At 32.3% G+C, this 16,783-nt stretch overlaps 1 protein-coding gene across 16 annotated transcripts in view; it reads right to left on the reverse strand.

Moving 5' to 3' along the window:
* CNBD1 (cyclic nucleotide binding domain containing 1) overlaps window positions 1-16,783 on the reverse strand; it is a 531,858-nt gene that overhangs the window by 140,323 nt on the left and 374,752 nt on the right. For 15 of the 16 annotated variants that reach the window (XR_012019914.1, XM_072804016.1, XM_072804017.1 and 12 more), the window contains 2 exons: window positions 12,903-13,012; window positions 11,179-11,329 (listed from right to left, as the gene is read on the reverse strand). The exons of the other annotated variant lie outside the window; for it this stretch is intronic. Coding sequence is in view for 14 of the 15 variants with exons in the window: in XM_072804016.1 (XP_072660117.1) it covers window positions 11,179-11,329; window positions 12,903-13,012 (261 nt within the window). In the remaining variant the exon portion in view is untranslated. The remainder of the gene's footprint in view (window positions 1-11,178; window positions 11,330-12,902; window positions 13,013-16,783) is intronic. 16 annotated transcript variants of the gene reach the window in all.

Genomic DNA, 16,783 nt, shown 5'->3' on the forward strand with positions numbered 1-16,783 from the left:
CATTTTCTCAACTCTAATAAATTACCAAAATCAGTCTTTTAAAGACTGGATAAGCCTATTGGAAAGATCTAGCACAATAGCCTCGCACAACACACAACATAGAAAATTCTCAGGAGCCAATATATAATCAAATAGTAAACTATTAAATATTTATACAGAAAGTGGAATTCCTCCTCTAAGAAGTCTATATATTTCTTACCAATAGAAATAAATCCAAGTAGATCCAAAGCCTGAAAAAAAGATATAGGATCATGAATGCATTTCCTATAAGCAGATCAGGAAAGTATTAAGGAAGGAATCCAGTATTGCTGTAGAATAGATCTTGAAAATTTTAAATCAGCTTTAACTTCTTCTTTTTTTTTTAAGATTTTATTTATTTATTCATGAGCGAGACAGATAGAGGCAGAGACATAGGCAGAGGGAGAAGCAGGCTCCCCATGGGAAGCCAGATGCGAGATTCCATTCCAGAACCCTGGAATCATGCCGTAAGCCTAAGGCAGATGCTCAGCCACTGAGCCACCCAGGCGTCCCAGATTTAACTTCTAATAAAGGGTAACTATAAGCAACTTTATGGGATTTTATATGATAAAGGCATTTAACAATAAAGGATAAAAATTTTATCTTGCATGATATAATGCATTCATTTTTTTTGAGACTTTGGAATTGTTTCTAAACCAAGATTTCAATCTAATAGTCTTCATTCAGTCCCTATGATATAGTATCCTAAGGGAAAAAATCTGTATCATACACTGAATATAAAGACTAATAATGAATTCTATGCCTTTGGAAAAGATGGCCATTGTAAACTCTCTCAGTAGATTTACTGATAACCTAGTCTGCAAATATTTCTGGGTCATTTCCTATCAAATCTTGGTGGATGGTTATCTGAAATAGTCTATAGAGGCTAATTTTGATTATTAATTGGTGTAACTTTTTGCTTTCTCTTCAAATGTATTAAATTCTACTTACTTCTCTGTTAACTCACACCACAGAGTATACCCTATAGCATTGGTTACATTCTGGAAATATATAACTGTACTATAAGATTTTTTTTTAAAGATTTTATCAGGGGATTTTTAAAGCACATTAACTTCTTTAAAAGAACTGAATTTGGGTTTTTTGCTGTCTTGTGTATACATGATATTCTTATGAAAATAGTATCCAAAAATAATTTTAAAACTTTTTAAAAATTAGCATATACTTTCTATATGCACTTATATATTCTTATTCCTAAGTGTGTCTTGAAACTCTTTTTTGAGTAGAAGATTTCTAAATGTTAATAATAAAAGAAAAATCATGAAAAGCATATTCATCTGATGTCCTAATTTGGAAATTTTTACTTTTCTAAGAACTCCTCAGAAAATTTTGCATTTTTGCCAGTTGTATGACTCAAGGTAGCACTTGCTAGTTACTATAACAAACAAACCAAAATCATGGTTGCCTAATTCAAAAAATGTTTATTTAACACTTGCACAAAGTCTAATACAGATGTTCCTGGCTGAGCTATTCTTCTGGGAAGTTCCATCCAAGAAAAGGATCCCAGGGTCCATGTTCCCACCATCATGTGATTCTGCTATCTTGGAGCACTTCACTTCCAGACAGTGAGTGAGATCATGGAAGATCATATCTTTTATGGCCAGGATATAATAATTTCCCTTTATTCTATTAACCAGAGTCAGTTGCCTGGCTCCAACCTAACTGCAAGAGAGGCTGGAGAACTTAACCTTCCTTTGTGTGCAGGAAGAAATAAAGGGGATTGCTGAGCCTCTAGTCAATCTTTACCATAAAGATATTCCAGTTGGAGAACATGACAGAGGAAGTAAATACCAGAAATGGAAACAAAATTCCTCAACGATAGTTTCTTTCACTAAATAGACCTTATTAAGGGATCCCTGGGTGGCGCAGCGGTTTGGTGCCTGACTTTGGCCCAGGGAGCGATCCTGAAGACCCGGGATTGAATCCCACGTCGGGCTCCCGGTGCATGGAGCCTGCTTCTCCTTCTGCCTATGTCTCTCCCCCCTCTCTCTCTCTCTGTGTGACTATCATAAATAAAAAAAAAATAGTCCTTATTAAAATCTTAGTTCCAAAAACATGTTGGTTCAAGGAATCAAATTTTAAGGTGTAGTATTATTATTTATGCATAACTGTAAATAGAAGTGATTTTACTGAGTTACTTATGTGACACATTTTACTCAGTTGTGTTTTCCTAGAAAATGGAATGATAAAAAAAAAAAAGAAAATGGAATGATAGCTAATATTTAGCCATCAGCCAACATGCATCTATCAGAAATACTCCAGAAAAACACTACGGTACAATACAAGATATATGAAGAACAGAGTAAATATTCACTTCAATTATTATATTTCAGTGGAAGTATTACATATTAGATGTAACTTTCATGTACATATTCATGGGATACAATATTTCCTATATTCTGATTTTCTTTTTCATGAATTGTTTTATAAGGAAACAGTGTGCTTTAGGCAATTACTTTTCCCAAGTTATATCAATAACCAAAAGATTAAAAAATACTATACTATGAAAATGTGGTTTGAAGTGTCAGAAGCTGTAACATTGAATTAAACAGATGCAAACTATTGTAGATTCTAACAATTAACCAATCTCTCTCTTTAATATAAAAATATTAAAACTTATCAAGAAATATAATGTAATAGTAAGTTTGTACAGTCACATAGGTGTATAACATAGATTTGGAGTCTCTAAATATATTGAGGCATAGGGTTTAGAGAGAAACTTGACCTGAAGTTTTATGTGAACAAGTTCTAAAAATGCATAAAAAATACTGGATTTTTGGAGTGCCTGGGGGGCTCAGTCTGTTGTGTCTGTCTGCCTTTGGCTCAGGTCATGATCTCAAGGTTCTGGGATTGAGCTCCTCTTCTTCTGGTTGGGCTCCCTGCTCAGTGGGGACCCGCTTCTCTCTCTCTCTCTCTGCCTCTTCCCCCACTAGTGCTCACTTTCTCGCATATATGCTCTCTCTCACTTGCACTCACTCTCCCTTGCTCTCTCTCTCAAATAAATAAATAAAACTTAAAAAAAAAAGAAATACTGGGTTTTCATCAGTCTTTCTTTTGAACTTCATATCCGATTAATATTGTATTGTCTGCTAAACTAGTGAGGCACTCTGAATGGCTTGGTAATTTCCTATTAGCCAAAAATTTACAATAATTTTCTTTTATTTACAGGCAATTACAAATTTGAAGTATACAAAACATTTTCTAAGTAAATATAATACATTAACTACAATTTTACATGACTTGTCATTCAAATTCCTTGCTGAAAATAAACTCGTGATTAAGGCTTCATATGGTTACAGATTGAAGAATCAAATCTGTGAAGATTAAGGACTAAAATTGAACTAATTATTGTTATCAAAATGCTTCGTGTTCAGGCAAGCAAGAGATGCATTCATTCATTCTGCTTGTGATGATGCCTTACAACCAAAATTCTGCTTGGCTACATTTCAAACTTCGTTATTTGTAGTCAGGGTCAACTACCTATTTCAACAACACCTACATGGCTGGTGGCTTAACCTAAATCCACTGAGCTGATACTTCTATAATTCTGGGTTAGTAGAGGTATTACAGGTTATTAATCGCCATCTTTAGAAAAGTGTAGTTTCCAATAACACTTGCTTTTTTCTTGAGAAAAAAATACCAGCCAATATTTAAACCCATTAATAAAAAGAATAAGTAAGCTCTGCTTTTCTTTATTATTGAAAGATGAAATCTATCTACTTCTATGTCACATATCTTAATCGCTACATATTTTAAAAATTTATAACATATCAACTAAGAAAGAATCTTGCATAGGGTAAATATATAATCATAACTAAAAATGATTAAAGATGTAGAAATAGAAAATAGAGAGAAAAGGAAGAAATACTAATGTGAATTTATCTAGGTAAGAGAAGTTACCACAATTAAAGGCAAAGCTGACATTGTTCTTTCTGGGAATCTAGGAAAGGGGAAAATATCATAGATTACACTGTTTTTAAAAAGGAAACATACCACCTCACCCACAAAGAAAACTTGTTCTGGAAATATAAAAAAAGTACCATATGTGAGTTGATTGAACTTAAATCATTAAGAATTTTGCTGTATGCTCACTCATATGTGGAATTTAAGAAACAGAATAAATAAGCAAAGGGAAAAAGAGAGAGGCAAACAAAGAAACAGACTCTTAACTATAGAGAACAAACTGATGGTTTACCAGAAGGGAGATGGGTGGGGAGATAGGTGAAATAGGTGATGGAAATCAAGGAGAGCATTGGTGGTGGTGAGCAACAGGTGTTGTGTAGAAGTGTTGAATCACTCTATTGTACACCTGAGACCAATATCACACTGTATATTAACTAACTGAAATTAAATTATAAACTTGAAGGAGTTAACTATATAAAAGTTTGGGAATTTTAATAATGGGATAGATTATTGATATAGGAGTATCAAAAATAAAGTAGACCATTTATTTGTAGACAAATAAAGTATCATGTAACAAAGAACTGTTGTTCTTTGAATTTTAGTGTTATCAACATTAAATTATAGGTTCTTTTCTCCATGACATGATCTTCCAAAAAAATCCATCTTGCAGACACTGTAAATAGTAACCCTCAACCAGAAAACCAAACAAGAGTTAACGAGTATTTGGAAATCAGTGGGTTTGTGAAAAAAATATTAAAAAGTATTGACTATCCAGAAAGAATCTATTTGCTATGGGATACAAAAATTAACAATGGCATATTCTTTGACCTAAAGAAATTAGCAGGATAAGGAATAAATAGTGATTGAACTGGAAATTGTGTAATAATAGTTCTAAAAAGGAATATGTAAAACAATGAATGATATTAGGTAAAGTATTCATTGTGTATTTTAAATGAGTGTTAATGTGCCAAAGGTCAAGATGATCTAAAATCATCAGTACAACTGAACAAAGAAGGACTCTGTAATGTTCTGTCATTTACTAAGCATTTATTGTGAAGATTGTGTTTTGAGTTCAAAGTTTATTAGGAAAAGCAGATGTGTAGACATAAAATAAAACACTAGTATGTGTAGCAAGAGGCATGTTTATAAGGAACACTTTCCTGGAAATGAGTAAGTTCTAATATTTGGAATTTAGAAGTATAAATAATGGCTTCCCAGCTGGAAAAAAAATTGGTTTTCCAGTTGGTTAAGGAGAGAAAACTGATTTCAGAGAAATGCAATAGAATAGACAAAGGGCTTAGAAGCATAAAACATTTTCTGGAAATTATACTTAGTTTGATATTGCTGGACAGTTAGGCAATGAGAATGAAGAGATAAGTAGTTTGGCAGAGCCCATACTGCAGTGGATCTTAAGCTCTCTTAAGAACTTTCAACTTAAAAAAAAAAAAAAAAAGAACTTTCAACTTTTCTACACAACTCAGAGCTTCTCAATCAGTATATAACAAAAGGTTTAAGGTGCACAGAGTTACCGATCTCCTCAGTCCTGGTGCAGCTAAAGGGATTGAGATGCAGAGAGTCTGATAGGTCACAATTTAGATTAGGAAGATAGTATCTTACTGTATTTACCCTAAATTTCTTTAAAATATTATATTTTTATGTATTCCATGATGAAGATATTAAGAAGCCCTGTCATAGATGATGAGAGTCAGTAAAAGGCTTCGAGTTGGGAGGAAAGTAACAGATTTGCATTGCAGTGAGTTTAATTGGGGACTGTGTGAATAATGGATTAGAAATGATAAAGTCAGAGAAGGGAGACATATTAAGTGGCTACTGGAAACTTAAGTAAAAGATGATTAAACTATCAGCTGAGATATGGCATTTGACATAAAGATGAGGAAAGAAATTTAAGGAAGTATTTAGGAGAGAGAATCGATAGAATTTGGTAGTACTACAAGTTTGCTAAAGTCTAGGAGTGTACATGTCACACAGTAGAATGCAATGAAATGGTGTGATCTAGTGTCCAACACAACAGCCCAGTGGATTTGGGGATTCCTACAGAGTATTTGAGGAAATACATTATTGTTGATTTCTTCAGGAAGCAGGACAGTGAAAAATTTAACATTCTCAGCCTCTTTCTGCCATGTCAATCATTCCTAGCCTGGAACAAAGATTGAGATACTGAGTTCTAACATTTCCTCTTCACCTTCCCTTTGGGTCCAGCCTACTTACCAAGAAGGATGTTTCTTTTGGCTTTTCCATAGCCCTATCCTATCTCCTGTGTGAGGAGACATCTAGTGGTCTAGCATTACCAATGACTCAGTAGGTAATCCAGGTGAATTTTGGGATTCGGGATTAAGACTCTAGTCTGCAGACATAAACTACATTCTTCAATTTTTATCAACAATAAAGGTGCTATTTTCATCTCCCTTTTCTTCTTTATTTTTAATATATTTTATTTATTTAATTGAGAGAAAATGAGAGCATACCAGCACCCACATGGAGGGGTCCAGAGGGAGAAGCAGATTCCCTACTAAGCAGGGTGCTAGACATGGGCTCAATTCCAGGATCCTTGGATCATGACCAGAGCCAAAGGTAGCCACTTAACAGACTGAGCCACCCAGGCACCCCTTCTACTCTATTCTTTTGTCCTGTTATCATTTGCTTTAGAATTCAGGCAAATGAAAGGAATGCTATTATGCTCCTTTAAATTCCAATAGATGGTTTTGAGGACTGAGGAAAATGGATCTCCATCAATCAAAATAAGATACATTATTGTTTCATGATCTTTTGTGATATTTCAATAAGATAAACTAATTTCCTCAAGTAAGAACTACTTTTAATTGTCTGCAAGAGGTTCAATATATTTGGCTGGTTTTATCGTTAACAAAACAGTTCTTCAATATATTTATAAAATACATAATGGAATAAAATAATACAAGAAAGTTATATGAAATATAATTTTTCACTCAAAATTTTGTGCATAAAAACTAAAATAAAACAAAATTTATTCAAATTAATTAGCATTTTTTCTTTCAACAATATTAGTAATGAGTAAAAGAAGATTCATAAGAGAATAAATATTTCTAAGTGTCATCTTTATTTTTAACTTGGAAATGTATTTTTATATCAAAATTTTATTAAAAAGCAAAACCAAAAAACAAAGGAAAGGGAAGCATATTTACTCTGGCAAATTGTCCATAAGTATAAGTACTTTTGATGAGCATTGTTTCAAGGAGACACTTGGTTAGAACCTGCCTCAGCAAGGAGAAATACCGATGTACTGGGAAGTAGATCTTTTCGATAAGAATGTAATCATTGCTTCTGAAATGTCTAAAAGATCTATCTATAGTAAAAAATCTAGTTTCCTAGGCTTTTGATTAAGAGAATAATTATCAAAGATAAAAGTCTTTGGACATTCTTTCTATTTAAAAACATTCTTTCTGTTAAAAACTATGTACAAACAGCTACATAGTTTGTAGCAATGTCACCGTGGAATTGAAAATTTCCTTTTAAGAAAGACAACTTAAATCTATAGCTATCCTTAATTTTTTCAGTAATGGTTAAATTTTTTTAATAAACTTTATTTATTTATTCATTCATGAGAGACAGAGAGAGAGAGAGAGAGAGGCAGAGACACAGGCAGAGGGAGAAACGGCTCCATGCAGGGAGTCTGACATGGGACTCGATCCCGGGTCTCCAGGATCATGCCCCGGGCCGAAGGCGGCGCTAAACCACTGAGCCACCTAGGCTGCCCAGTAATGATTGAATTGAGATATAATTAAAAACAATGGTAATTCATTTTTTAATATTAAAAGCAATTCTTTCTCATTACAAAAGTAGTATACTTGTTTTAGGGTAGGAGGAGAATTTCAGATACCAATAAAATTAAAATATTTGGTATTCATAATTTTAATCTAAATGACTTGAGGTATAAAGTCTGACTCTAAACAAACACATGTTACTTTCATAAAAATGACAATCTGATAAACTATATTCTCAGTGGCATTATATAAAAAAGTATATATTTACTAAAACTTAATAATTCTAGTCCCATTTTTATTTAGATGTTCTAGGTAATGTCTGAGAAGCATGTACATAGGTTGTAAAACAAGTTATTTCCTATTTTCCAAAAGTTAATAACCCGCAATAACAAAGAAATCACTCTTTAAGTATTTTTAAATACTTCAAAACTAATTATTGCATGGCTCCTTAGGATTGCATATAGATAGTTGTATATATAATTCTCCAGATAAAGTATTTCACATTTATGCAATCTCTTGTGTTTCTTAAATTCTGTTCTGCCTATCCCCAAGGTATAAGTTTAGTGAATTCATTGTTCCCATTAGGTATTTACTAAATATTGTTGATAAACTGGGTCATTCAATGTGATTTATATGGTAACAAATAGAGAGAATGTGACTTGTATACCTAAGAAAAGACATGAACTTTAACTTGGTTTTCCAGTAATGCAATTTATAATTCTAAAAAGAAATAGTATATTTAACAATTTTTGATAAATTAGAAAGTGCAGGCCATGTAATCCACATATGGCTGAGAATTCTGTTGGAGCAAATTGGTTTTATTAGTTTTTGTCTATCTTTTAACAGACAACTTCAAATATAAACAATTATCCCTATCACCAATATAATACACCAGCTAATAATGGTATTACATCCTGATTGCAAGATGGCACATGTTTATTATTCTACTTTAATGCTTCTAATTTGTCATCACCTTGGTATATTTTAAGGAACATTTTACTTTCACTTAAGTCCTCCCCTATGCTATTTTACAGAGATGGATTCATATTTCAGATAATAAATAGCAGGATAGATGGAAACACAATGAAGTAATATGAAAATGCAAAAATAAGGAACATTGTTCATGTGTGGAGATGATTCTTCAGGAAAACTGACCATTACATTTCTCATTAAAGTGATTTAGCTTCTGGGAAGCCTGGGTGGCTCAGTGGTTGAATGTCTGCCTTTGGCCCAGGGTGTAATCCTGGGGTTCTGGGATCGAGTCACATCAGACTCCCTGCATGGAGCCTGCCTCTCCCTCTGCCTAAGTCTCTGGCTCTCTCTCTGTGTCTCTTATAAATAGTTTGAAAAAAAAATTTAGTTTCATATATATATATATATATATTTTTTTTACTTTGTTGAAATAAAATATGAAATAATTAGAATGTAGAATAAAAAGACTCTGGGGCACCTGGGTGGCTCAGTGGTTGAGCATCTGCCTTCAGCTCAGGTCGTGATCCTGGAGTCCTGGAATCAAGTCCTTCAGGCTCCCTGCATGAAGCCTGCTTCTCCCTCTGCCTGTGCTTTGCCTGTCTGTGTCTCTCATGAATAAATAAATAAAATATATTTTTTTAAGACTCTGAAATTAGGGATGCCTGGGCAGCTCATTTGGTTGAGCATCGGACTCTTGAATTCAGCTCAGATAATTATCTCAGGGTCCTGAGACTGAGCCCTGCGTTGGGCTCCATGCTCAGCAGGAAGTATGCTTCTCTCTTTCTCCCTCTGATGCTCCCCCCATTTGAACTCTCTGTCTCTCTCCTTTCTTTCTTTCTCGGTTTCTTAAATAAATAAAAAAAAATCTTTAAAAAAAAAGACTCAAATTAAATACAGTTGATCCTTGAATAGCAAGGGCTGGGGCGCAAACCCCTGAGCAGTCAAAAATCCATGTATAACTTCTGACTTCCCCAAACTAAACTACTAATATCAAGCAATTAATACATATTTTGTATGTTATATATATTTTATAAAGTAAGCTACAGGAAAGAAAATGTTATTAATAAAATCATAAGGGAGATAAAATACATTTTTCAGTACTGTAATTATCAAAAAAATCCATGTATAAGTGGATCCACACAGTTCAAATCTATGCTGTTTAAGGGTCAACTGTAAAATATTTTATTTTCTTATAAGTTTTGGAAAAACAAGCAAAATATAACCCTTAAGAACATTTCTGTTTAGGAAATGTTTAATTAGGCACACAACGTGTCAGTAGCTTTAAAACTCAGCCTCAAATGAACAAAGCATATAGAAAGAAATATTAAGCATACACCACACATACAAAACACAACTAAACTTATACTATACCATCTATTTTAATTTTAGGTTGCCAGACAGCAAAGAATATTCTAATACATGCTTCAAAGAGGTACTTTCATGTGTGAAATGTTGATTTACATAAAAGAGTCCACAGTGTATTTGCCTTGCACCAGTTAATGTAATTAGTACAGGAAAAGAAAAACTTAGCCTATATCAAGTGAGAATATTGTAATTTTAATTGATGGTTGGTATTAATTTTTAAGTCACATTTACCTTGGGGGTTGTATTTGAATGTCACAGAAACGAAGAAAATTAATCAATGCTATTTCAAATTTATAAATTAAAAAAAATGTATATATGAGTTTAAATTTAAGCAAAATCACAGTCAAGCAGATAGAGAGTACATATTCTTTAAAAAACATAAACAAAACTTGAAAATCAGGATAAGGGGATTTAGTCAATCATACATGGATGATCACAGGAATGTTTCTAATTGAGTTTATTTAAAGGAAATTTCTCACCCATGTTAATTTTTATGAATTTTTCCTCTTTTATCCTTTATCTAATGGTTGATATTATTAGTTTTATTATACAAAAAAACTATATTTTTCTTAAATATCCTGTTGTCATCACTTATTAATCCCTATTCATTTATCCTTCATACTCAATTGCATTTCCTATTTGAGTATAATGTTTGGAGGACCAAACACAGGTGGCTGCGTGATTACTCTTTTAATACTGCTAATGCTAGAATTTCAGATAAAGGCTTAAATGCTAGAAGCCATGATTCTTCACATACACTTGGTATAGATTAAACATTAGAAGAGAGCACACTCTTGACCTGAATCAGAAGCATAGAAGCAAAAATTGTAGAGATGAAAAACCAAAAGATGTTTCATAAAAGGAAGGAAGGAATGATGCTATTAATGGTAACTTGGGAATGAGCAGATACTTTATTATTTTCAAATCAAAGTGTTTTGAAATATGTTAATACTTCCTAAAAGTAGCACAATTAAATCTGACAGAAATGGAAATGTTAAAGGGGACTATGTATAGATATATTCTTTCTGTAAATACATATATATACACCTACTCTTGAATGTCCATATCTTTCTGTGAAATATATCCATGCTTGTCAAAACTTCATCAAATAAAATGGCATAAAAGACATGTGTGTATTTACCAAATAGGTCCTTATCTTCAATGATTGCCATCTCAACCTCTTTTCCAGTAATTATAGTACATGTGAAAGGAACTTGAAGAAGAACACTAATCTCACCAAAGGACTCCTTTTCCTTAAGTTTACCCATACAAACAAGTTTTTTAATTTTTTTCTGTAAGAGAGACAGATAATTGATATTCAATGAAACTACTTTCATACAATGGATACTGTTACTATAAAAAATTCACTGTTCATAAATCATTTTGGTATACGGTATTTAATATAAATTGCAATTTCAATAAAGTCAGAGAAAACAGTTATGTATATATGTATTTAATTATATTAGAACCATAGTAAATTGATAAATAACTTCAGCATATCTAAGGTAATTAAAAGTACCGTCATTCAGTGACCTGCAAATTATTTTTTAATCCACTAAGATGTTTAGCAAACATTGAGCTCATTCCATTTTTCAAGGTCCTAGCTCAGCTTTGTATGTTTTGTGATCTAACATTTGTTAGCCTCAGTCGCAAGGCACATTTGTTGGATTAATTGTGAATAAGAAAATAAGCACAGAGTGCCAGGACCAGAATTGATGGAATTAATGGCCACAGATGGAATTCCATCCAGAGTTTCTTGTTTAAATAAAAAAGAAACATGGAAAGTGAGTTTGACTCAGGGAACTAGCGATTTAATTCCAAATTGGAAACAGTGGAAAAGGACCTACAGGTTTTTAGTATGCATGATTCTGGAGAAAAAGGCAACACTCCAAATTACCTTTTCTGGGAATTCTCTACAGCATGAAATGGGGAGTAGTTGATGAACAGCAAAATAAGAAACAAAACAAACAAACAAACAAACAAAATCTAAAAGCATAATAGTTCTCAGAGTAGGATGATGACAGGAACTCAGAGCAGGAGAAACCTTTACTAAGTATCCTGGGGTCAAAAGACAATATCTAACTTGAAGAATTGCCACTTGTATAAATGACAAATCTTCCTACTGAATATAATTCATGTAGCAGAATTCAATGAAGTTTATTTTACATATTGAACTGAATGCTATTGAAGACTGTTTGACCAATCCAAAAAGGATTAGCTCTAACTTTTCTATCACTCTGCATTAGTGTTCTTTCTGTGCCTGTTCTAGAACTTCATAAACCTGGCATCATATAGACTGCACTCTTTTGGGTTTGATGGTTCTGCTCAGCCTAATGCTTTGAGCTTCATATATATTCTTGAATGCATTAGTTCTCTTTATTGAAGTATGGCATTCCATTGTATGAAGATATCACAACATTTATATCCATACAAGTGTCCATGGACATTGGGATTATTTACAGTTTTTTGGCTTATCAAGATCCATGTGGGTCGTCTTGTAAATGTGTATTTTTATTTCTCTTTAGTAAATATCTAGTGTGGAATTTCTGGGTCATATGCTAAGTGTATTTTAGCCAATTTGATATACTTAAAGTGGGAACTTGTGGTTTTAATCTGCATTTCTCTGGGGAATAAAGGTATTAAGCATCTCTAATGTGTTTTTTGGTCATTCCTGTCTTACAACTCTATATAATGTAACTTACTTTCTTACAACTTACAACTCAGTAAAAAGAAAAGAAACAAAAAAAAAATTAGTCCAAAAAATTGAACAGAAATTTAACAAAAGAAGACAAACAAATAGCAAATGTTCAATAATTAGGCTAGATTCAATTATGACTAAAGAGAATATATAGGTTTAAAACTTACCGCTTTTTTTGGTTCTAGTTTCGTAAGTCCTACAATATTTCTATAAATGTTACAATATCCAGAATTGATATAGGCCACAAAAGAAATTATCTTTCCACTTTCCACTATCACTGAAAATAAAAGAGATAATTCATTACACACTCTTCTCTACAAAAAAATTATTTTAGATATGACAATAAAAGATGACATATTTAATTCAGAACTATTAATGGCAAATTTCTTTTTTTAATGGCAAATTTGTTAATGGCTAGCAGTTTATAGGCAATACTCAGCAAATGATAAAAAATTTACATCTGTTATTTATATCTGTAACCTAATGTATAGGTAAATATTGAGAAGACTTTGGTAGTAGGGGCAATGGTATGCTAGTAAACTGTCAGGTGGAGGAAATGAAAGTGTGCATCAAGTCCCAATTTGTAGTATTTGCTGATTTTTATGGTGAAAATATCCCTTCCGTGGCTAACTTCAAATTGCTAGTGGCTTAACAACCAGTTCACAGAATCCCTGAGTATTTAACTTTTGGCTCTCTGGAGGCTGTGCCTTGAGCTAGGACTGGCATTCTACTAAAGATAGCAGTAGCTAAAAGCAAAGGCTTTGAGGCCATATTGTCCTGGTTTAAAACTCTACTGTCCCACTTCACAAGTGACCCTAAGTAAATTATAGAACTTCTCTGAGCTTCAAGCTTTTCATCTTTAAAATGGCAAAATTGGGAATCCTTGTTCTATACTTGACTCATGGTAATTAAGTGTGTATTGAGTACTTCCCTTAAGGTCTGGCATAAAATATTATGTAACAAAACATATTATTATTATTATAATTATTATTTTCTCAAATTTGTGAAGCCACACTAAGGCCAAGATATACTTGAAGGTGAAATGGATAATATCTTTACAACTATCAATGGATTAAAAAGCAATGTAAATAAAAAACATTTGATCTATATAACATGAGATTTATCAACATAATGTAATTTAAATAAAATCAATTGGATTTATAACTAATATAATTTAAAATTAACTATTTCAAATTCAATTTTAGCTTTGTTCATTCTAAAACATTTCAATATTTTTTCTGAAAATTCCAAACACAAAAATTATAATATAAATATAAAGATACATGTGTATTTTTCTTGTGATTTTATAAAGTAGACAATTAAAAACATTTTCAATTATTCAAAAGCATTCTCATAGTGTAGAAAAGCATTTATCAACATGAGAAAAAATATTGATTATATTGAAAAATAAGCTAGAGAATAGTATATCTCTTCAAAAATTATGGTTAAAAAAAGAACAAGGTGACAATTGGTAAATATAATTTACCATAAGCAAAAAAGCGAATGCCAGCAAATAATGTAAAATACTTTTAAGATAAATCAAGTGACATTTCAATTACTTTGTTGACATGTTTATGAGAATATGCCATCTCCTTTTCCTCATATAATATTCAGAGCTCAAAGTTTATAATTAAAATATTAAAGGTTATTCTACTGTCACCAATCATTTATTTTGCTTAAATAAAATTTTATGGTAACACTTCTCTCTTATATTGTATTTCTTACAGCTAAACATTGATACTATAAATTTTCTTGAGATATGAAAGTAAAGTAGGTCTGTAAAATTATGTGTAAATTGTATAGACAAGAAGAAATTTTCTCATAGATCCTACTCTGAAAAGCAAAGTATCTTTCTACTAAAAGGTCATATGATAGTAGAGAAAAGGTTATAGTAGGGACTATCATATAACTGTTTTACTTCTTTTAGTCAATCAGTAGTATATAAAGGAAGGCATAGAGTTTCTTGGTAACTGTTATGAGAAAAGGATGCACTTAAGTAGGCACTAAAGAAGCCCATCATTTTAAACTTTCGGAGCTGCACCACTGTAAATCTTTTCTTGAAAGCCCTATATAGATCATAGGGAAGCATACATAATACCAAAGAGGATAAAGACAGTAGAAATTCTTCTTTGCATTGAAGGCAAGGCAACAATGAAAAAGCCCAATTATGGCAGCAAAGTCTATGAGGCCATCTCATTCCATAGAGTAGATATTTGTTACCTGAGCAATTGTCTCAGGTCTTTATAATAACCATAGCAAATGTTAATCTGAATGAAGACAATATAGAAAAACCATTTTCATCTAGGTAAGTAGTCTGAATTTAATATTACAAAAAATGTGGATCAACATCAGGTAAGAAATTTTAAATATTACTATTTTTGACTAGAAAAAAATCATATGAATTATCTGTAAAGACTTAATCCTCCTCCCCACCTCCCCCCCGCCATTATGTTTCCTACTTTTACTCATTTGGCCTCTGATGCTGCTTCCCATTACAAAGAACTTATGTCAGTGATGTCAAGATTAATATTGTCATCTCTATACCCTTTCCTCTTGGGTTACATAAAAATGACAACATAAAAGGATTCAAAGGATTATAATACAATATTAAGTGAAAAGATTTAGTCATGGACTAGATAGATGAAATTTTATTATTGTTTAAAGGTCATATTCATTGATGCTCAGGAATTAAAGTTGATGTGTATTTAAAAATTAGGTTTTGAAGCTCCTCATCAAAAATTCAGACACATATCCTAAAACTGGAAATCATCAGGCCATTATAAAAAGAACAAACTTGATTTTATCTTAAGGTAAATAAGGAGGAGAAGAAAATCAGAAGGATTCACAGAAACTAAATATTAGGCATTGTTCTTTTTATTTCAGTTGTTTATTATATGCTAGAAACTAGTCGTAAGTCCAATAAACTATTTTATTCCAATTATCAGATCAGAAGCCATGATAAGAAGGATAATTTCTTACTGGCTATTAGCATCAGCACTGGGACAGTTAAGGTCTCAGTTTAAATGGAAACTAGTGATTAGAAAGATTGTTAAAGGACATCTTCTTAATTAAGATAAACCCCAGCCCATTAGCCTAACAGACCAAAACACAGTTTTGAACCAGAAGTGTATCTGAGGATCTGTGAAACTGATACAGCATCAAGCAAGATATGCATTAGCTGGATGAATACTAGTCTTCCTTGTAAAACTAGGCTACTGGAAAAAGAATGATATAGAAGAATAGTACTACTGACTGCTATTTTTTATTGAAGTATAAGTAGTACACAATATTATATATTAGTTTCAGGTATACAATATAAAGATTCAACATTTGCATACATTGCAAAATGATCATCACAATAACTCTAATTACTAGTCAGCACACAAAATTGCAAATTGTTTTCCTTGTGATGAGAACTTTTAAGTACCACTTCCTTAGTAACTTTCAAACTTATAATACGTTATTGACTATAGTCACCATGCTTACATTACATCATGACTTAACTTATTTTATAACTAGAAGTTTGTGCTTTCTGATCCTGTTCACCCATTTCCCCCGTTCGCCAATCCCCCTCCCCTCTGGAAACCAGTGTATTCTCTGTATTTATGAGTTTTGTTTTGTTTGTTCATTTATTCTTTAGATTCTACACATAAGCAAAATCATACAGTATTTCTGTCCTCTAAGTTTGCTTAGTATAACCCCCTCAAGGTCCGCTCCTGTTGTTGCGAATGACAACACCTCATTCTTTTCTAATAGCTAGGTGGTAATTCCATTGTATGTATATAAAACACATCTTCTTTGTCCATTTATCTACCAATGGATGGACACTGGAGTTTTTTCCATATCTTGGCATTGTAAATAATGCTCCAGTGAACTCAGGGGTGCATATATCTTTTTGAATTAATGTTTTCACTTTCTTTGGATAAACATTCAGATATGGAATTGCTGTATCATAAACAGTTCTATTTTTAATTTTTTGAGGAGCCTTCATACTGTTTTCCATTGTGGCTACACCAATTTACACTCCCATCAACTCCAACTTTGAATT

This window comes from Canis lupus, chromosome 28 (genome assembly GCF_048164855.1).
Source record: "Canis lupus baileyi chromosome 28, mCanLup2.hap1, whole genome shotgun sequence".
Lineage (NCBI taxonomy): Eukaryota > Metazoa > Chordata > Mammalia > Carnivora > Canidae > Canis > Canis lupus.